The sequence below is a fragment of the Jaculus jaculus genome, chromosome 1 (assembly GCF_020740685.1).
Source record: "Jaculus jaculus isolate mJacJac1 chromosome 1, mJacJac1.mat.Y.cur, whole genome shotgun sequence".
Lineage (NCBI taxonomy): Eukaryota > Metazoa > Chordata > Mammalia > Rodentia > Dipodidae > Jaculus > Jaculus jaculus.
Genome location: NC_059102.1, coordinates 115712619 through 115736336, shown reverse-complemented (window position 1 = coordinate 115736336; position 23718 = coordinate 115712619). Strand labels below are relative to the sequence as shown.

The 23718-nt window shown below is 38.0% G+C and overlaps 2 protein-coding genes across 2 annotated transcripts in view; one reads left to right on the top strand and one right to left on the bottom strand.

Moving 5' to 3' along the window:
• Nucleotides 1-910, top strand: part of Abca1 (ATP binding cassette subfamily A member 1) — a 142410-nt gene extending 141500 nt beyond the window's left edge. The window contains exon 50 of the mRNA XM_004656977.2: nt 122-910. Coding sequence (XP_004657034.1) covers nt 122-262 — 141 coding nt within the window. The 3' untranslated portion in view covers nt 263-910. The remainder of the gene's footprint in view (nt 1-121) is intronic.
• An 11658-nt stretch (nt 911-12568) lies between these two features.
• Nucleotides 12569-23612, bottom strand: LOC101610613 (protein NipSnap homolog 3A). Its single transcript, XM_004656976.2, has 6 exons — nt 23499-23612; nt 21742-21952; nt 18475-18633; nt 16755-16904; nt 12943-13029; nt 12569-12855 (listed from the first exon to the last, which is right to left on the bottom strand). Exons 1-6 carry the CDS (start codon nt 23556-23558, stop codon nt 12779-12781), a joined length of 744 nt encoding a protein of 247 aa, XP_004657033.1. The 5' UTR covers nt 23559-23612; the 3' UTR covers nt 12569-12778.
• Between the last annotated feature and the right edge of the window lie 106 nt (nt 23613-23718).

Below are 23718 nucleotides of genomic sequence, written 5' to 3'. Positions count from 1 at the left end.
AGTTCTATATTCTCCTACCCGATCTCATTTCAACATAAGGAAAAACGAAACGACAATAAAAATTCAACTACAGATAACAAATTAAGAGGTATTCATACAAGTCCATCTTTTATTTTCACAGGTATTTGTGAACTTTGCCAAGGACCAAAGTGATGATGACCACTTGAAGGACCTGTCCTTACACAAAAACCAGACAGTGGTGGATGTTGCGGTCCTCACCTCTTTTCTACAGGATGAGAAAGTTAAAGAAAGCTATGTATGAATAACCCTGTGCAAACAGGGTGCGTGAATGTGAGGAAGAGTGGATCTTCCTTGGCACGGTGTCAAGTGTTCCAGAGGAAAGAGCCAGAAACGCTTGTGGGAAGAAATAAACTGGATACTGTACTGACACTATTCAATGCAATGCAATTCAATGCAATGAAAACAAAATTCCATTACAGGGGCAGTGCCTTTGTAGCCTATGTCTTGTACGGCTCTCTAGTGAAAAAGACTTGAATTTAGTTTTATTACTTTATTGTATGTATGTGAAACTATAGCATGGAACCCAGTGGACAGATGGGTTTGAATTCATACATTTTTGTTCCTGTTTCTTCTCACTGGGATTTCAAGAAAAGTTATGAATAATCATAGCCAGTGGCTATCACAGTCAAGAGGCTTGACCATCCTCATCTCGTTAAGCCATACCGCACCACAACACTGGCTTCCTGGAGACACATCCATTGCTGGCAATGAGTGTGCCAGAATTATTAGTGCCAAGTTGCTCAGAAAGTCTGAAGCACCATGGTGTGTCACACAACTTTTGTGAAAGCCGTCCTGCTCAGATTCTGTCAACATTATTAAATACCAGGTGAAAAATGGTGTCATGTGTGACTAACATCCTGCTTTGATTCCCCCCTCCCTCCCTCCCTCCCTCCCCCCCCTCCTCTCGTGAGCTGCTGTTCCTGCTGTCACATGTAAACATGAATATCTCTAAACACAGGAAACTTGGTCCTCTGGTTCAGTGCTGCCCTAGACGTGGAGCCATGGGTCTCTAGGTCACCTTTGTGGGACTATTTAAAACCTTTAGATTATGGTAAGAAACAACAATAACAACAAATCAGCAGCCAAACTTCTGGGGCTGCACGCTGCTGAGGTCAGGTAGTGGGGTGAAAGAGATGGTGCAGTCATACATGGGAGGTTGGTGCCTATTGTCATGATTGTTAATACGGTACAAGGCATCTCAAGATCCTTTGTTATTTGAATCAACTATGGTGTTTGTGGCTTTTCAAATTAACCCAGAAAATGAAGTTATGGAATTGTATTTTGGCAAAAGTATCTTTGTACTCTGAATGACATTTGGAATTTTAAATGGTGTCAGTGACTTCTGAAACTTTACAATGGCCTCCATGGAAGCCTGTGGCATAGGGGAGTATTGCCACATCATCTCACTGCCTATCTTCCTGTGGAACAGTTTGTAGATGGAATGTATGACCAGCCTGACCAGAAAACAATGTGAAAGTTAAGACCTCATGCTATATGAGTTTTTTTTTTTCTTTTTAGGTCATATAAAAATTCTCAGTCTTATTTCCATCAATCAAATATATTTTAGGAGGTGTTCTTTATGGGTGTGTGGATAGGAGTGAAGTACTGTCAGCAGATTTCCTGTACCATGTTATCTGCCTAACTGGTTTACTGGTTTAATAGTTTTTTTTTTTTAATTGTACCCACTGAGAGAATCTTGTCCACATCCCCCTTTTAATAGCATCAATGAAAAAGGCAAGAAAAGGTCACAAAACTAAACAATGAACTCTTTGAGGGAGAAAACAACTAGCTTGAAAATTTGTTGGATACAACTTGTGCTTGTGACATTTAGGTCTTATAAATACTTCACTTTGCAAAGACATTAGGCACTCAAATCTCTGACAATCTTAAATATTTCATCTCTCCAATCACTGATCTATGAAGAAAAAAAATAAAGGCAGCAAATGGTTCCACATGGAATATTTTTCAAACTTTTCTAATCTAGATTTAGTTTTTGTCATCAGAAAACAATTTTTAAAATATTTCACTAATGCTTGCTTTTGTTTATATTCAGACAAAACTATGAAAAAATTCATTCATGTATGGCAAAGTTCAAGGGCTCTTTCAGTTCCACTAATTTCTCAACTTTTTCTAAAATTTAAATAAATGTAAAAGAGGTAAGATTTTTAGATCCATTTCAAGATATATCTTTAAGCTTATTAAATGTTATTAGATAGCTCATTACTTGAAAGAAAAATGTTTCAAACATTAATTCCATGTTTCCAATAACTATTGGCATGGCATACCATGACTATATTTTATGCCATTATCAAAGACACAAAATTAAAAGTATTGCTTATTTTTAAAAATCAAATTTTGTTGGATTTCTCTATATAAAATCCCTGAGCAAACCACTGCTTTAATTACTTGAATTTCAAAGCCATATTGTTTAAAGTAAGATGCATTGTGAATTGTTTGGAAACAGAAATACAACTGAATGTAGATTTAAACTCTTCTGAAGCTAGAAACAACCCACACTTACACATCAACTCCATTAGTACTGTGCTGCCATTTAGACTATTTAGAGAGTCTAAATTTCAGTTTCCTGTGTAAACAATTGTGGTAGAGATTTTTTTTTAATTCTATTCTCAGTCAAATAAAATCTCCTTATATTCCCTGTGGAAGTGTATTATGTGAGTTTCAATTTTCAAGCTCAAAAATTTCTGCTTTTTCATTTTTGGAAATCTTAGACAACTTACTAACTGTGAATATGAAAGATACAGAAGAAAATAACAAGTCCTCTCTATATAAATACCCAGCACAATTCATTATTAAAACAAACAAACAAACAAACAAACCTCAAACTACTGTATTTTGATATCTGTACTGAAATCATATGCTTTGTAACTATTAAATGTTTAACGACATTCATTGCTGTATAATAATCATTGACTTAAAGGGATTTGTCTGTTTTCTTCTTGTGGTTGTATATATATATCAGGTAACAATTTTCCAAAGAGCCTTGTCCTTGTCATAGTGAACCACTTTGATACTGAAATACTAATTTGTACTCTTGTTATTTCTTAGGAATAGTGTAATGCCATAGTAATACTGCTCTAATTCTTTTTTCAAAATTATTGCATCCCTTTTAATAGAATGTTTATATCTCTGTGAGGATTAGGTATTTTGTTGTCCCTTCTATGCTCTTGTCCCTTCTTACCCTCCAGGATCATGCTGCAATTGTGCTTTTTCTTGGCCCTTCATTCCAAGCACTTTATGCTATCTGTAATAGATCTATTTTTGCACTGGAATATCTGAGAACTGCAAAACTAGACAAATGTTTCACAAAAGATTTCTAAGTTAAATTTTCATTAAAAGGAAAAAAAAGAAACAATTGTATTATCAATAACTTTATATGAAGTGTTAAAAACGTTTATTTCTATGTTGTTGGGAGTCACAAAATAAAGCAACAGTTCTGTTGTGTACACTTTACTTTTGTGCATTCATAGCACCACCTGCTGTTAAAGTGTTGTAATGCCATTACAAAAGAAAGAACATCTCCCCGGGAGGGGAAGCTGTTTTATTCAAAAGCAAAAATTTTAGGGAAGGTTCAATGTACTGTTAATAATGAAAGAGAACCCAGGAGACTATGTAAAATGTAGGAAGGGTCTATGAGACTCCACACCTCCCACAGTAGCTACTGGCAGATAGTGGTTGTTGGGAGAGGGACAATCCGGTTCATCAATGGTGTACCCACTAGTAGGTAAACAATAAATAGCCTTCCTCCCATGATCCTGAAAGTAACTTCAATTTAACCTAGTGGGTTAAGAAAAATGCATGAAAGTAAAATGGGATTAATGGGAAAGAAGAAAAGGAATTAGTGGGTTGGGGAGGGAGATAAGAGAGGATGGTTTGGGGTGAATAAAATGAAAAAATACATATGTATAAAAATATCAAAGCACCGGGTGTGGTGATGCATTCCTTTAATCCCAGCACTCGCACTTGGGAGGCAGAGGTAGGAGGGTCATGGCGAGTTCCAAGGCCACCCTGAGACTACATAGTGAATTCTACATCAGCCTGGGGTAGAATGAAACCATATCTTGAAAAACAAAGTAAAAATAAATAAAACGAGATAAATAAATGTCAAATTGGAAAAAATAAAATTTAAAAAATAAAAAGCATTTTGTACTGTCAGGTTTCAGTTCAGATCCTGTATAATTGGACTAAGAAAGTTGAAGATGTTTTCTGATGGACCTTTACTGATTAATGTTTATTAAGCTGCAGAGGTCTCTGAAAACACTCCAGTTAAGCTTATTTAAATAAAAACATAACTGGTTATCAGGAGGCTACAAAAAGAAAGTGTTTGGTGACTTGTATATCCAGCCAAAAATACCACAAGGACACAGGGTGGCATGTAGACTGGCAAGGTGATGGGAGTGAAGGCAACAGTGGGCATGCCCTGGGAATGGAAAATGATCCTGAGATGGCATGGAGATGACTTTCCAGGTGCCTTTGCATCCTGTATAGGGAGTAGCTGACAGTCTGCACAGGTGTGCACTGATGAGACAGTGTGGCTGTCCAGTCTGCACACATGTGGTACACTGATGAGACAGTGTGGCTGCAGTTGTCCAGTCTGCACAGACAGTACACTGATGAGACAGTGTAGCTCTACTTATTGCAGCTCATTAAGAAGCATTATCAGAGCTGGAGAGATGGCCCAGCAGTTAAAGTGCTTGCCTGCCAAACTTAATGACCTGGGTTCAATTCTCTAGTGCCCACATAAAGCCAGGTGCACAAAGTGTCACAGGGCATCTGGAGTTTGTTTGCAGTGGCTGGAGGCCCCAGTGTGCCCATTCTTTCTGCCTGTCTCTTTTCTATATCTCTCTCCTTGCAAATAAATAAATAAATAAATAAAAACAAATATTCATTTTTATTATTAGATACGGACATATATTGTATGTAAACATCACATGTTGGTACCCTCCTTTCCTTCCTACCTGCCCCTTTTCTGAAGAAGCCTTAATCATTGGGGATGCAGGTTAACCCCATAGGGATTGTAGGTCATACTTTGTTGGGGGGGGGGGAGGTGATGTCTCTGTGCAAAATGTCCCAAATTGTGGCTCTAACAATCTTTCTGCCCCCTCTTCCACAAAGTTTCCTGAGCCATGCCGGGAGCATTTTAAGTCTACTTCAGTGATGGGCAATTAGGAGCAATTGGATCTCTGGTTTGGTAGGTGTTGAGTGTCTCGGTATCTTTCTCCATCACCCTTGTGCTAAGTCTAGTAGGTCTCTGATCAACAGCTCACTGTAGATGTAGACTACATCCTGGAACAGCACCAAGGGAAAAGAAAAAAGGAAAAGCCAAAGAAGAAAGAGAAACAGGAGAAATTTGAGGTTAGGTTTCGTCTCACTCTCTAGGGCCATTCAATTCAGGTGGTCCCTCTAAGGTCCTCTTGAGGGTTCCACCTATTAGTCTGACTACCCGAATATAGGATTCTATAGTACCAGTTCAATTTGGATTGTTTTGTGTGTCCCCCCCACCACCCTTTCCCTAAGCCTTACCGCCCCATTGTCCAATCCAAAAGATGCTATTCAGTTATGTCAGCAACATGGGCTGATCCAGGTTAAGAACTGCAGATGAGTGAGATCATGTGATGGTTGGTGTTCTGTGATTGTATGAGTTCACTTAGAATGATCGGTTCCAAGTTGGACTATTTTTCTACAAATTTCATCGTGTCATTTTTTTTCTTACTGGTGATTCAAGTTCCATCGTGTAGCTATACCACGTTTTGGTTATTCATTCATCCAATAATGGGCATCTGAGTTGATTCCAGTTTTTAGCTATTATGAATTGAGCAGTTATAAACATGGTTGAGCAAATATCTTTGAACAGAGATGTGGAGCTTTTAAGGTAAATGCCTAGTAAGAGAATAACAGGGTAGTTGGTAACTATATTCATCCTTTTCAGGAGTCTCCAAATTAATTTCCACAGTGGTTGTACCAGCTTACATTCCCACCAACAGTGAATGAATGTTCCTGTTTCTCCACAGCCTTGCCAACATTTACTTTCATTTAGTTTTTAATGCTTGCTATCCTTACTGGGGTAAGGGGGAACCTCATAGTTGTTTTAATTTGCATTTCCCTAATGGTTAGGGATGTTGAACATTTTCTTAAGTGTGTCTTAGCCATTTATAATTCTTCCTCTAAGAACTCCCTTTTTTGTTCTCTGACCAACTTTTGGAGTGGACTGTTTTTTTATTGTTGTTTTTTGAGTTCTTTGTAGATTCTAGCTATTATGTTTCTGTCAGCAGTATAGCTGGCAAAGATATTGTTCCATTCAGAGGGTAATCTATTGTCTCTGTTTATGGTATGTTTGTCTGTCAAAAGCTTTTTAGCTTCATGAGGTCCCATTAGTTGAGTGCTTGTTTAATTTCCTTGGCTACTGGGGTTTGTTAAGGAAGTCTTTTCCCAGTTCTATGTCATGGAGAATGCTTCCTGTTTTCCAATAATTGAAGTTTCAGGTCTTATATTGAGGTCTTTAATCCACTTGTACTTGATTTTTGTGTATGGAAAAATGAGTGAGTCTAATTTCATTTTTCTACATATGGTCATCCAATATGTCCAACACTATTGTTGAAGATGCTGTCTTTTCTCCAGTCTACATTATTAGCACTGTTGTCAACAATCAAGCAGCTGGAGTTGCTTTCCCTAAGGTTTGGGTCTTCAATTCTGTTCCATTGGTCTATGTTTCTGTTCTTATTCCAATACCATGCTGTTTTTGTCACTATGGCTTTGTAATATAGCTTTAGATCAGGTATGGTGATACCACCAGAGGTGTTTCTTTTGCTGAGGATATGTTTGGATATCCTTCTGCCATTCCATATGAATTTTGAGATCATTTTTCCAATATCTGTGAAGAATGATTCTAGTATTTTTATTAGTGTGTTAAATCTGTATATTGCTTTTGGTAGAATGGCCATTTTCACAATATTAATTCTACCTATCCAGAAGCATGGGAGGTCTTTACATATTCTCAAGACATCCTCTATTTCTTTCTGGAGTGTTTTTATGTTTTTATTATATAGGTCTTTCACATCCTTGGTTAGGTATGTTTTTTTGTTGCTACTGAAAATAGGACAGCCTCACTGATTTCTATCTCTGTATATTTGTCCTTTGCATATAGAAACACTACTGATCTCTGTGCCTTGATTTTGTATCCTGCCACTCTGCTAAAGGAAATTGTCACCTTTAGAAGTTTTGAGATGGGGACTTTCAGGTCACTTGTATTTAGGATCATGTCATCTGCAAATAGAGCTAACTTGATTTCTTCCTTTTCAGTGCAAATCCCGTTTATTTATTTCTCTTGTCTTATTGCTTTGGCTAGTACTTCTAGTACTCTGTTGAAGAGCAGTGGTGAGAGTGGGCATCCCTGTCCTTTTCCTGATCACAGTGGGAACTCCTTGAGTTTTTCCCCATTAAGTATTATTTGGGCCTTAGGAGCTTTATATATAGCCTTTACTGTGTTGGGATATAAACCCTCCATGCCTATTTCCAGTGTTCTGATCATGAAGTGATGTTGTATTTTGTCAAAGGACTTCTTATTGTTCAGTTTATTTATGTAGTGTATTATGGTGACTGATTGTCATATGTCAAACCATCATTGCATCCCCAGGATGAAGCCTATTTGATCAAGATGGATAATGCTTTTGATGTGTTGAATTAGGCTTGCAAGGATTTTGTTCAGGATCTTTGTATCTACATTCATCAGGGTTATAGGGCTATAATTTTCTTTCCTAGTTGTATCTCTGTCTGGTTTTGGTATTAGGGTGATGCTAACTACATAAAAGAAGTTGGGGAGAATTCCCTGGTCTTCAATTATGCGGAACAGTTTGAGAAAAACTGGTTTGAGTTCTTCTACAAAGGTTTGATAGAATTCAGTATTTTGTCAAATGCCTTCTCTGCATTAATTGTGATGATCATATGGTTCTTATGGTTCAGTTTATTTATGTGGTGTATGACATTGACTGATTTCTGTATGTTCATTTTCCATTGTCATGAGACATCTAGTAGAAGATATTACAAATAGTTGTCACCACTTTGTGATCTTCACATTTTGTTTGTTTCAGAATATTTTCTGTATTTTGAAAACTGGATGCTATTACCATATTCATATATTCAGATCATGATTTTGTGTTTCCTTACCTGGAAATACTTTAGTTACTTACATTATCTATTTATCATTATGTTTGATGTGTTCTGAGGTTTACAAATATTCTTCTCTAACAATGTTTACTTTGTGATATCAAGTGGGATTAATAAAGACAATTAGATGAAGGATATTTCTTTATTTTTGGAAAAGTACAATACCATGTGGTCATCTTTCTTAATTATAGCATTTGTATAATTATCAGGTTAGTCTGAATTGGAAAATAATCTAATCTAGAGTTGATTTATTGGTGTATACAATGAAAACAAATATTCATTGATAATTAATTTTTACTAATTGTAACTTTACCTTGGATAACAAGCAAAGATATTGATATATTTATGACAGAGATCTTTATGATTATAGAAATCCTCACCCTAATAAAAAGCTTCCACTTCCATTTTGATATTTTTTAAATGTGATACATATTTCTATTCTTTCTTCTGGAGCTCTTACTATATTGCTATAGTGTAGACATGCCATGATTTTGTGCTGACTTTATGGTACGTGGTAAGTTATTCGCTGAAAATAGCATGCTGTTTACCACAGAAGCAGAGGTTCCTTAGTACTGCCAATGATGTTCTAGGATTTTCCGTCAGCCATCTTTGTTGTTTTGGAGTTTTTTGTTTGTTTTTGAGGTAGGGTCTCTCTCTCTCTAGCCCAGACTGATCTGGAACTCACTAAGTAGTCTCAGGCTGGTCTTGAACTCACAGTGATCCTCCTGCCTTTGCCTCCCCAGTGCTGGGATTAAAGGCATGCACCTCCTTGCCTGGCACAGAGGAAGAAGGGGAGATAGAAAGAGAGAGAGAGACAGACAGACATGCTGCAAATAAACTCCAGATGCATGTACCACTTTGTGCACCTGGCTTTACGTGAGTACTGGGGAGTGGAACTTGGGTTGTTAAGCTTTACAGGCAAGTGCCTTTTCCCTCTGAGCCATCTCTCCAGCCCTTGAACCATCATTAATTTCTGGTTCACTTGATGCTATTATTGTCCAAGACTATGTTTTTGATATTATAGATCTTCTTGAATGTTTTATATATAACTATATTATTTTACATTTATGTAACAGTTATGACTATAAAAGAAGAAATTATGAATTAGCTTTTCAAGGGAAATTTGGAAAATAGAAACTCATCAGGCTCCATGTATTCTAGAGTCAACTGGACTATGATGCAATATGAGATATTCAGAAAGGAAGGCAGTAGAAGCTTACATATATGTACCTTCTCAGTACTCACCAGGCAGAATTCAAAGCATACCAAGCCATCTCTGTGTGATTAATAAGCAAAAAATTAGCAATTAAAACAGCAAAAATGTTAAAAGTTAATTCTAAATGCTACAGAAATAGTGTATCAGTTACTTTATCATTGCTGGAACAAAACACCCAATCAGAAGCAGCTTATGGAAAAAGAGGGTTTGTTTCAGCTTACAGTTTTGAGAGGAAGTGTTCATCCTGACAGTGAAAGCATGGCAGGAGCAGACAGCTGGCATCACACCTTCATATCAGCAGGAAGGCAGGAAGTAGAAGAAGAGAAAGATCAGCAAGAAGGATTGGGCTGTAACATCTCAAGGCCCATCCCAGTGGCATATTTCTTCCAGCCAGGCTCCTCCTAAAGTTCCTACAGCTTTCTGAAACAGTGCTACCACCTGGGGATTAAGTATTTAAATACATGAGAGTATGGAGGACATTTTACATTAAAATCACCACAAATAGTTTAACATTTTGCTACAGAATTGTGTAATGGTCTACATCTGCCACCTAGTACCCATGTCTTCACAACCTCCCAAAACAATGCCACCAGCTGGGGACCAAGTATTCAAACAAATATGTAAGTATATGGAGGTAGTTCATGTCACCCTTATTAACAGTGAGTCATTATAAAAAGGTACAAATCTGGATCTTTTTAGATTTCTGTCTTCCTATGTGACCTCTACCTCTTACACATGCTCACACAACAATGCCATCTGCCAAGACTTTCTCTAGAGATTTCAATGAGGCTTCAGACTTTCAGCCTCCAAAATCATGAGCAAAATTTAACTCATTTCTTATATATGGTATCCTTTGCAGTGTCAAGAAACCCTATCTACATGCTTACATACAAATAAAGAAAAACAAATCTTTTTAAAAAGAGGAGGAAGGCAGAAAGAGGCTAAGTTGGGAGTGTAAGGGAAAGGCAGAAGGAGGAGTGAAGGGAAACAAAAAAATTGTATGACTACACCATAATGAAATCAGCTCTTTGTAAGCTAATAAATTCTAAAATAATTTCAAATTTAAAAAAGTTTATTATTCTCTATGAGCTCCAGACTCAATGACTACCACCTATATTCTTAAATTTTTATTTTATTTTATATATGTTGTAATAGGTGATACACTTATCTCTTCAACCCTGCTCCTGTTTTCCCTGGGACCCTCCTCAATGGGGTTATGGTATTCACTGTGGAGTCATGAAAGCCCAATTAGTCCTTGTGGGATAGTGGAGAGACCATGCCTCAGAGTATTCCAACACACTTTGTAGCTCTTATGATCTTTTGCCCCCTCTTCTGCAGTGTTCCCTGAGCCATGGCAAGCCTATTGGTAGTCTGGTTTAGTGTTGAGCTCTTTGTAGCCTCTGGATTTCTGCTTTGGTTTAATCTCTGTGTCTGTCACCATTACCCTGGAGCTGGTTATCAGGCTAGCAGTAAGAGCAGTACATTAACACTTGCTCTGAAATGTTTCCTTGGCCCCAGCAGATGTGTCACCATTTATAACAAATCATTTACCTACTTCAGCTCACAAACTAGAAGCCATATCAAACTTGATTGATTTTTCTCTCATCCCTTACATACTTACTGTCAGCACTGAAGTAGAGGCCACATGCTTCCCTTTCTCCCTGTGTGTTGCTAGCAGTCTGGTCCAATCAACTGTTTTCTCTTACTCTCTCTAGTGCTCTGTTTCCACACAATTCCACACTTTCGAAAAGAGGTTAGATTATACGACTACTCTGTTGAAAACTCCATAGCTCCTCATGGCAGCATAAATAAAATCCAAATATTGTGTTAAGGCTGGCAAGACTCCAAGAAAATTGGCCCCTGCCACCTGTAATTCCATCTCCTACTAATATTCTCCATGCTAACTACGCTGGAGGCATTAGAATTCTGTTTTCCCCTTAACGTTTTTCACAGGTGGGCTTTTGTATTAGATGTTCTTTCTTTCAAAAATGCTCTCACCACCGACCTCCCAGTGGTGCTCCTGCACAAGCAGTGCAGATCTGACTTAGACGTCGCTCCTCAGACGGGCGGGGCTGTTCCCGACTTCTCCCATAGTTATCCACTGCCATATTCTACATTCTTCAGTGCATGTGCTGCTGTCTAACAGCAGGTTTACTTGTCCATGCATCCACTGTCCTTCACTGATATACACATTCTTCAGAGCAGAAATGCTGTTTTCCTTAACATAGTATTCCCAGGTCCTGAATAGTGTCTGACATAGATGCTCAGTAAATATTTATCAAATTAATAACTAATAATACTTTGCAGATTTAAAAAAGACAATTTTAAGTGATATCTAACTTAAAAAAAAAAAAAAAGAACACTTGACCTGGGGAGATGGCTCAGTGTTTAAAGGTATTTGCTTTATAAGTCTGCAATCCAAGTACTGTCCCCAGAACCCTCATAAATTTCATCCTTAGTGTGTGTGTGTGCGTGTGTGCATGTGTGCGTGTGCGCACATGCATGTGCATGAGTACACATACACACAAATAAATCTCTAGCATTTAATTAGCATTATGTCATTTAACTTAGAACAAATTCCTGAGCTACCATTTACTCAATATATGAAATAGCAAAACTTACCTCATAACAAAGATATCAGTGGGGGATTAAATGACATGTCCTGTAACAGTAAAAACTTGAAAGCAGAAACTAATTTTCTTCTGTATGTTTGCCATACATAATGTATGCATTAGAAACCTAAATGACCCAAAGTTGTTGATTTTTAATCTAGAAAAGTTCATATAGCTGTTTTTCTAGATAGAAGAATGGTTTGGTCAGAATTTGTATATAATGTTTTTTCTTCTAAATTAACTGTCTTAGGTTTTCAAGATATTTTTCTTATGAATCATATTTTTTTCACAAACATACTTTCCTATGATCTCATGAAAGCCACTCAAGGGGATCGTCAGGAGAGGAGGAGGCAGCCATGATGCAGACGGTGAACACTGGGACCTCTCAAAACCCAAGAGCCTCTGCCACAAAGTCCAGAAAAGGACTACTCACTACAGGTTGTCATGGCCACTCTGTAAAGATCACAGTAGAACCAGGACACTCAGACTTTTATGGTAGGAGTTCTTCAAGTACCAAAATAATCAAAAACATCTTTAATTCTGATTTTTTTTACAAATATTTGTTTTTATTCATTTATTTATTTATTTCCTGATGTGGTAGCAATTATAGAGATGGCTTTAAAAAGGACACAGTGAATCAACTTACCCCTCCTTCAAATAAATGAATAGTTCTCTTGAGAGAATTTAAAGCACCATTAGCAGACACATCTTACATCAGTTAACAAAATGCTTGATATATCAGTAGAAACTACTTCAGTGGTGAAAATGATGCTGGAATCAGAAGCATATTCTCCTGAGTTTCTAGATAGTTGACACTTTCCCGAACTGGAAAAACATATTATTAGAGATGTAAAGTTAGCGACTGTTTCAAATTCATTCTAAAGTTAACCCATGCCTAGTGAAATAGCTTACCAGCAGCCACAACTCTCGGATCCTCATGAGACTGATGTCTCCCAGCTGCACGACTGTCTGCACTCTCATTCCACCAAAGAACATGCACTGCAGAAGTACATCAGATGTTATGGTTAGTTTTGGCTAGTAGGTCTGCATGTGAGTGAGTGTGTGTATGTGTGTGTGTGTGTGTTGCTGGACATGGAATCTAGGGCCTTATAAATGAATGATAGGCAAGTACTTTACCACTGAACCACATCCAAACACTATGATAGCTTTTCAATGTTAGTTTTTAAACAAGGGAACACAGATTTGGGAAAAAAAACATACATATAAATTAAATAAACTGGAAACAGAAGGCTAAGAAAGGGAAGTACAGTAAGGTAGCTAAAAGCACAATAATTAAATACATGTTTCATGGCTTCCTACTGAATTTTTGTTAATAATAAAATTATAACACATTGTGCCTACTGTGAAAAATTAGATAAAGAAAAGAGTTAGTGTTATCTTAACTAGTGAAACCTCTGCTAAGGCAGTATACTTTTATAAGGTGTGTAAACCAAATTAGGGACTTACTATATATTATGTTTTACTAACAATTAAAGTAAACAATATGACTTTTTATGTTAAGAATATTAAGTTTATCAATTAAATTTATTCTAAGTACTCAAAAAGATATTCTACATATTCATGAGGTACTATATGATGTTAATATTATTTTTAATGGCTATATAGATTTCTTCTTGTCTATGTAATACCTTTTTCTCTAATCCCTTATCGTTGGTTTAGACTATTCCCAATATTGTAGTATCCTATGAAACACGGACATATATGTCTTATATAAAATTATTTATTTTATAATTAAAATTTACTACCCTAGCTGTAATTAATCTTAGAAAATATAAGGAGAAAAAGAAGAATCATTTATCATCTTACCATTCTAGAATAATCATTGTTCTTTTTGATGTGTTTTTCCAAATTTAAATATGTACTTAGTTATATTTGTATACATTTATGTCCACATAGTGTATATGTTTATATAAAATGTGATATGTATAATTGTACGTTCCTACTTATGTATTAGAAGTATAGTTATTACAGAGTCCCCTCGTGCTGATTCCAGTGTTTCCTTATTGAAAGTAAAGCTTATATGTACTACTTCAGAGCAGCACCCACACCCACCCCTATAATCAAGCTGATGACAATTAGGGATAACATTTATTGTATGGTAACTCTGTAGCAGGTATGGTTGATCATTTATTAATCTATTTGGTTCTCTTACTAATGTAGATGATAGGTTATTTTTACCATAATCCCATGGGTAAAAAGCTACTATGTCATTGTGAGGTTAAGTAATATATCACAATGTCACAAGGTTATTATGTGATGGAGTTGGCATTCAAATACAGGCAATGTAGATTCAGATTATTTCCTTAATAGTAACTCCTAAAATTAGATAGAGTGAATTAAGCAGCACAGCTTTTTATATATGCATATGTGGTATATATACTATACACTGTTCTACCAGATCATATGTACCAACTTATACTCTGCATAATTATTGTTTTCCTACCATGGTGAGAATGAAAACAGTTCAATTTGTGAGCACATATTTTAGTAATTTTTATAATAAAAATTATACCTGTCTAGCCTAGGAAATTAAGATAGACTAAAAAATAATTTTAATTTTACTAGTTAAATGTGAATATATATCCTTTCAAAAAATTTAAAAATATTTTTATTTATTTGCTTGCACAGGTATGTGTTTGTGTATGGGTGTGCCAGGGTCTCTTACCACTGGAAAAGAATGACAGTTGCATGCAACAAGTTTTGTGTCTGACTTTATGTGGGTGATAGGGAATTGAACCCAAGGTGCCAAGCCTTGTAAGCAACTGCTTTGACTGCTGAACTACACTCTCCATTCCTCCTTCCCAATTTCTTTCCTGTACAACTAAATCTACACACACACACATCCATAATGTTTCCTAGAATTAATATGAACAAAGACAATAAAAATACGACATATATTGGAGCCATCTGAACATCCACTTTGGCATGTTTGCAGTTTTCTTTGTGCTTTAAATTTTCATTTATGGTAATTTTGGGTATGCAGAAAGCTTAAGGCTTCACATAATGAAATCATCATATTGGTATTTTTCACTCTTAATAGTTGCTGTATTTACTTTTGTGTTCAGAAATAAATTTAACTATATATATTATATGAGCTCATTGATGTTAATAACTGTGATTTTGTATTTTCACATTGAATCTGATGCATTTTACTTTTTAGTGTTAGGTAGAAATTTAATATGTTTTACATTCTTCTTCTTCATCTATTTTCCAACTTGAAGATATGTATTTTTTGTATAATCTAATTATTTTGTTTGGATATATGGCTAGGAGTTGAATTTCTAAATATCAGGAGCTTGGCTTTGAGTGGGTAAGGTCAGAGGTCTCTTTAAAAAATATTCGAATAAAGTAACTGAGGAAGCCATTGGATGCAATGGATCTTTGAAATATTTTATTAAGTATTCACTTGTATGTGTGTCACTGTGTGTCTGTTCATGTGTGTGTATGCACATGTGGGGTGAGTGTGTGTGATGGTTGTAAAACCACTTTGAGTGTTATACCTAGGAACACAGTCCAGCTTTGTTGAGACAGGGTCTCCCCATGGCCTGGAATGCACCAGGCTAGACTGATGGGCCAGCAAGCCCCCAGAATTCATCTCCCCAGGACTGAGGTTACATGCATGTACACCATGCCTGGCATTTTTATGTGAATTGTGGGAATTAAACTCAGGATCTAAATGTTTATGAGGCAAGCATTTTATCCACGTAGGTATTTTCCCAGCCCCTACTAACCATTCTTAAACGTTTATCCCCCTAGATAAATTTTATGCATATTCTCAAGAGTTTTGCACAAAAAACCTTGATGAAATTCTTGTCACTATTACTTTCAACTTTACGACCTAAATGCTCCATACAGATTTTACTTAATAGTTAATGTCAGGCAGGGGAAATGGCTCAGTCCATAAAGCATTTGTTTGGCAAGCATGAGGAGCTGACTTGGATGCCCAAATCAAAAGCCAGCTGTGGTACTACACACCTATAATCCTGGTGCCAGGGAGGTGAAAGCAGGTGTATCCCTGGGACTCACTCACCAACCAGTCTAGCCTATGTGATGACCTTGAAGCCAGTGAGAGACACTATTTAAAAAAAGTGGATGGCACTTGAGAAGAACAACACTCAAGGCTGTCTACACAGGTACATGCATCTGCACATACACATATACACACTTGCACACAACTATCTATCTGATATTGTAAAACTATTCTTAAAACATACCTACATTGTTTTTAGCCTTTTTATATCTAATACCACCTTGTTCTTTATATTTTTTTGCATTTATATATGCATAAGTGTTTTCTTGTCGTAATGAGAAATGAGTAATATTTTTATCGGGCTTTGCTTATGTTTTACCATTTATAAAATGTACATTACATTTTCATTCACACAGAATCTCGCTAACCCAAGTAATGTTATTTCAGAAAGCCAAATCAAGAAAAGTGTATCATAAGAAAAAAGATGAAAAGAATAATATATTCTTAAAGATTCTTCTAGTTTCCTAACAGAGATTCATTTGAAATAGGCTCCAGAAGGTATAACCATTCCAAAAGGAATAAGACATAAACCAGTGTTTGCACATCTTATAATTATATAAACTTTATAAAAAAAATTGCAAACAAAATAAAGACATCACAATTCAAGAGGGAAAACTGAACCAGCAAACAGAAGATCACCAACATGTATGACAACGTCACACAACAACTGTACCTCGGTTGAGTGCTCCATATTCTGTGTGGAAAACACCAACCAGCTTAGTGTAGCCAAGACCAACATGGGCATTAATTGCCCTTTTAAATGCATCACCCCACAGAGCTGGGCCCCCAGGTTTCATCCGAAAAGTGGCCAATTCATAGACTCCTAGAATGGAGAGAAAAATAATTATCTTGCAGAAGATATTCATATTAATTATCCTTCTTTGACTGTGGGAGGTGAATATATGGACACATATTTAAAGGACCATCCAATATAGGGGTCTATTAGTTATATTTATTAATTCTTTGCATTATTTTTCCTTCTTTTATGCTTAGAAAGTTCCTTTTTTAACTTTATTTACTTATTCATTTATGAGACAGAGAGAATGGGCATGCCAAGGCCTTTAGCCACTGAAAATGAACTCTAGACACATGTGCTACCATGTACATATGGCTTAAGTGGGTTTTGGAGAATCAAACCTAGGTCCTTGGACTTTGCCATCAAGTGTCTTAACTGCTAAGCCATCTCTCCAATACTTAGAAAGTTCTTGACCATATTTAAGGTTTAGTTGTTAAGCTTAGTAAAGAAGAAAAAAAAAAGAATAATACCTATATATAAACTATTATGTAAGTATTTAAAAAAAATTTAAAATATTTTCGTTATTTATTTGGGAAAGATAGAGAGAGAGAAAGAGAGGAGGAGAAAGACAGAATGAGCACACCAGGGCCTCCAGCCACTGCAAAAAAACTACAGATGCATGTGCCCCTTGTGCATCTGGCTTACATGGGTCTTGGGGAATTGAACTGGAGTCCTTAGACTTCTCAGGCTAAGCTATTTCCCCAGCCCCCTTTATAGGTATTTTTAATCTGTGAACTTGGTCAATACCACAGGTACTGAGAATTCATTAAATAAAATCTTCTGCTAGTTAGTCTAGATGAAGATAAATTAATAAAGATGTATCTTATGATTGCATACATTTCCCTCTTTTTAATTTTGGGAGGAGATATTTTTACTTTGTGCAATTTCCTCCTATAGGACTCTATCCTAATAGGAGTAGCAAGAAAACCTTTGACCTAAAGTCGTATCTGAGATTTTGAAAGAAAAAAAAAATCTCCCTTCAAGCAAAAGGGTCTTATTGTTATTAAATAGCCAAGTACCACTTGAAAAGCTTTTTAACCTATAGTTAGAAATATTAGGCAGCTACAGAGAAGGGTGTTAAGCAGATCAGACAAAAGAAAACATACAAAAGAATGATGAAGAAAACACAGAGAAAGGATCAAGAGTTTGGTCAGACAGAGAAGTCAACTATTTTTAGACAGTGCTGAGAGCTAAGCACAGACTTTCCAAAGTTCTTGTAACTTAAGATACCTTACAGGCCAGGCGTGGTGGCGCACACCTTTAATCCCAGCACTCTGGAGGCAGAGGTAGGAGGATCGCCCTGAGTTCAAGGCCACCCTGAGATTACACAGTGAATTCCAGGTTAGCCTGACCTCAAACAAACAAACAAACAAACAAACAAACAAACAAAAATCTTAATTTTACTTTTTTCAGATAAACTATGAGCTTCAATTTCAGTTTTTATCTCAATAATAATCATAGCATGTTCCCATCTACAACAAAGGACTAGTTTTATGACTGTTGTTTTCCATTGGTACATTGCTCTTTATAGCTTAAGATCTTTAGTATTTTAGCCCCCCCCCTCCCAAGCTCACAGAGGCTAAGGAGGAAGACCCACCTTCTTTGGGAGGCTTTTCTAGTTGGCACCACGGTACCAAGTAAGTAATCTCACTCTCCTGTTTATCAATGAGAGCCAGATTTGGAATGAGGAATTTTTCTTGCCATTCCTTATCTTTAGCCAAGGCTTTGCGAACTGCAGTTCGATGAGCAAAATTATCTATGGGAGATATAATTGAGAAAAATAAAAACTTTGTATTTTAAATCACCTGTGCTTCTCTGGATTCATCCTAAGCAGTCACCATTTATCCACAGTGCACAGGAACATGTTATCTTGCCTCCAGAGACTGCAAGAAGAGATGTGAATCTGACTCAAATTGGTCATGGTCTCCAGAGGACAGGGAATGTACACAACTAATGTAATATCATAATCAGAGTTTCACAGGCTTTACCACTTCACAGGTAACTATGAGAATGAAGTTATTGCATGTTTCTATGTTCTATATCTTTTTAAGAATATTTATTTGACAGAGAGAGAGAGAGACAGAGCATATTGTCCTGCCAGGACTTCTTGCTGATTCAAACTAAATCTAGACACATGTGGCATTTGGTGCATCTCACTTTACACAGATACTTGGAATTGAACCCAGGCCACAGGCTTGGCAAGTAAGTGCCTTTAACCTCCAAGCCATCTCCCTCGACCCAAAAATATTTTCCCCTCCTCCCTCCCACCTAGTTTTCAAGGTAGGGTCTTACTCTAGTTCAGGGCTAACCTGGAACTCATAGTGTTACTCCTACCTCAGCCTCCCAAGAGCTGGGATTAAAGGCATGTGCCATTTCTTAGTCTGTGATATACAGAAATAATGTGACATCAACCTCTAGGATTGTTATGAGAATTAAATGAGTTAATACATGAAGAGGGCTTAGGTGGGTATTTAGCACATAGTATTCAATATATATTGACTATTCTTATTATTCAACTTAGGCATTTAACTGAAAGTGCCAGTTTAGAGAAAGGTTATTTTTCTTTTTTCCTTTGGCAGTGATAGCATGTGGTCAAGTCAGGTATATCTTAAATAAGTTTTAATATAAGTGAAATTAAAATGTACTTGGTAAGTCACTCAACTTTGAGCAAGTAGCTTTTCAAGAAAAAGAGAAAAGCTCCACAGCAATTATTTTTCTACTGAGTGTATACATATGAGTGTACATATATATATGTATATGTATATATATATATATGTATATATGTGTGTGTGTGTGTGTGTGTATGCACGCATATATATAATACTTACTCCATATATATAATACTAAGTCCATATATACATATATATACATATAGATATGTATATATGGACATAATATTGTATATATATGTAGAATATATATATTATATATATACAATACTAAGTCCATATATGTGTGTGTGTGTGTGTGTGTGTGTGTGTGTAGATAGACACAGTTATCATTACTAGATCTCACAACTCAAATGATGAGAATTTCATATGGCTTAGGGTGAGGATAAAGAATGACACCTATCTAAATACTTAAATGCAGCAAATCAAGATTTCATTAATTTTTTTAATGGGCCATGACTTAACTTATGCCACATCTGAAGCATAGATTATATTTTAATTGGTCTTGTCCTATTACAACATGGAAAAACCCAAAATATGTTGATTTTTAGTAAAGAATAGTTTTATATTAGATAATTTAATGAATATTAATTTAGACATTGATGGGTATGGTAGTTTAAATGAATGGCTCCTAATATATTCGGAATTTTATCATAGTTTATAATTTAGATCTGCAGGTGCCTAGGTGGAGGAGGCGTCACTGGGTGGATCTTATAGTCTAGCACTAAGGTGTGGTGGTGGATTTGAGATTCCAGTCTAAAGATATGCAAAATTGAGTTCCACCAGGAGTTCCTGAAATGTGCTATATGCTGTGGCTTTCAGGTTTTTGGCTTGTGGCTTTTTTTCTCTCTGCTTGGACCTCTGAAAGCAGGCCAGCTTCTGCCATTATGGAACTTCCCCTTGACCTTTAAGCTTCATAAATCCCTTCTTCCATATCTGTGCCTCATCTGAAAGTTCATTTCAGTGACCTAAAGCTGTCTAGGACACCAGGTCAACCCTAAATGAAATTACTAAGAGTTCTTTGGGCATCCTAGGTACTGATATGCACTGTTAAAACTAGATACAGGAGTAACAGACATTGTGAGGATTCTTATAGCTTGTTCTCCTTCTTCAACGGTAAGCCATCTTCAATAAGGACAGAACTCTGATTCCATTTCCTTTCCCTCACTTGGGTAGCATGACAGGGAATTCCTCAAAACTTTGGAGTGCACAATACTTACCAAACCAGAGATCCAGAGGCTCCTAAGTACCCATAAGTAGTCTTAAAATACACCCAGCATGGCTCAGAGAATTTTGCGGAAGAGGTGGTGGAAAGATTGTTAGATACACAAGTTGGGACACTTTGCACAGAGACATTGTCTCTCCCTATAACTGGCTGCTGCTCCCATAATGTATGACCCACAATCTCCATGGGGTTGACCTGCATCCCCAATGAGGAAGGCCTCTTCAGAAAAGGGGCAAGGAGGAGGGAAAGGATGATATCAACATGTGTTGTTCACATATGTTCATATCTAATAAAAAACTTTGGAATGCAGAAATGAAACACAAATGGTCTTTATCATAGAATCATTAAATTTGAGAGAGTTGAAGGAGGATTAAGCTGGGTATGGTGGCACATGCCTTTAATTCCAGCACTCAGAAGGCAGAAGTAGGAGGATCCCTGTGAGCTTGTGGTCAGTCTGAGATGATGAGTTCCAGGCTATCCTGGGCTAAAGGAGACTGTACCTCAAGAACCAACAACAATAACAAGGAGGATTGAAAGTTAATTGTCTGCCCCTCTTACCCTCCATTTAATTTTAGGCCCTAAAAATATAAATTACTTCCACTAAAATGGTGATATCCAGCTTTAACCAATAAAAGTTACCTCTTTTAGTTTATCTCAACCTATTTACACTTTTGCAAGCACTATTTTTAACTTTGTACAAACCATTTCTCTAATAAGCCATTCAACAACTTTGTGAGAAACAGTTTAGTTTACCATATTAGATTTAGTATCTGTTCCCACTAATGATAACTTCAGAGTTCAACAGAAATGGACCACTGAAAGGAGTGATCACTAAATTTATTTGGTTTTGGTACTGTACTGCTCATAAAAAGTTTTATTTAATCTGTGTGCATGAGCAGTAATACAGATAGAAGTTAGTCTCATGTGTCATCTAACAATGAGCACCCAGCAATAAACAAATGATTCATACCATATTTCCAAATATGAAACACTTTGTTCATTCTGCCACCGAATTCCACACTCCAGTATCCAACTAATTCAGAGTGAGCTGTCCGAAGATGAACATTTTTTGTAAAGTTTTCCAGAAACTCATTCATCTTTGAGGGCTTAAGAAAATAGGTACGAAATTCATAGAATGTTCCATCGTTTTGTCTAGGACCTGTAGCAAAAGATGAACATACCTGTAGAAAGATAAGGGAAATTTATGTATTTGAGGAAAGAGTTAATCGTGTTTTGTTATAATGAAATTTAAACCTAAAATAGAAGATAATAGGTTAATAATAGGGTTTTCTATTTCTTCTATAACTCTCCATAGTCATGTTTACATAGATATGTCAATAAAAATAACTACCAATAAAGACACTGAGTGTGTACTTTTACACTGAATATACTGAAATACTCCTCCCTAGCAGGGGCTCACCTTTAATCACTTTTTCATGACAAAATGCTGATGACCAAGCTCTGAGGTTTTAATAATAATCTCTCTAAAACTTCAACCAGGAATCTTGAAGTTCAGTTTCCATTTGTTTTAGTCAGTAGGATATCTACTAGAGTTATGCCTCTGAAAGAACCTGGCAAATTCTATATGCAGATCTTTTGGCAGGCATAATGAAAATGCTTATTTATAGAAGTCTTTGTAAGTTCTTAAAAAGTGAAAAATGTTTCTAGGGCACGGTCATTCTCCTTGTAGAGCTCCACTAAGAGAATGATGGCAGTCTGTTTGGGAACAGTTAGGTTGAGTGACCACTGGACTCTGGTATCTACTAGAAAGTCTGTCTCTAGTCTGGACTAGTGCACTTCCTCATCTTGGAGAGAAGTAAAAGCCTATAAACTTGGGAAAGAAAACATGTGAGCCCCACTCATACAATATGCCCTAACCAAAAGTGATGGCTGGATTCCCAGCTTAGGGAAGAACCCCTGGAGCCCAGGGCTGCTAGGCAGGGTCCTCCCACACCTAGAACCTAACCTACTGTTGAGCCTCAACGCAAAATGTCCCCATGTTCCATTTTGGGTCTAGGCAGCAAAAGGACCTCTTCCTCCTCCCACCTTCCCAAGGGGAGGTGGCTCAAAAAACCTCAAACAAGTTTCACTAGCAACGATGCTGGAGGCAAGACTGCAAGGGCCAGTCCATAAACCCGAGGCAAGGCAGTGAACAGACCAGCAGGGAACCCCATATGCTACAATCCCAGGAATCTGAAAGGAACATTTCTAAAAGAGCATCGGGGATGGGGATAGGAGCAAGAGGGCGTATGCGTAGATCTCCCAAGCCCTTCCGCCTCCAGTACCAACCGCGCGAACAGCAGAGCCCCACTCCTCCACAGCACCCGCTCACCACAGGTTGCGCACGCCCGCGGAGCCCCGCCCCTCCCCAACACTGGACGCTCACCCGCGGAGCCCCGCCCCTCCGCATACAGGACGCGCGCCCGCGGAGCCCCGCCCCTCCCCGACAGGACGCGCGCCCGCGGAGCCCCGCCCCTCCCCAGGCAGGACGCGCGCCCGCGGAGCCCCGCCCCTCCCCAGGCAGGACGCGCGCCCGCGGAGCCCCGCCCCTCCCCAGGCAGGACGCGCGCCCGCGGAGCCCCGCCCCTCCCCAGGCAGGACGCGCGCCCGCGGAGCCCCGCCCCTCCCCAGGCAGGACGCGCGCCCGCGGAGCCCCGCCCCTCCCCAGGCAGGACGCGCATCCCGCCCCTCTCCAACGAGGTCTGCGCGCGCCACCGCCGCCAGTACCTGAGGCGCGAGCGTCCGCGGGGCCAGCGCTCGGGTCAGGCGGCTGCGCAGGGCCAGCATGGCGCGTTTCGGAGCGCGGGGCAGGCAGTGGGCGGGGAGACGCCGCTCGGTTCTCTGGACAGGCGGCAGTGGACTATTGGGCGCAGGCTGGGGCGGGGTCGGGTGAGCTCCGCCCCCTGCCAGGGAGCGCGCGAGCCCGGGTTGGCTGAGGCTGGCGCGG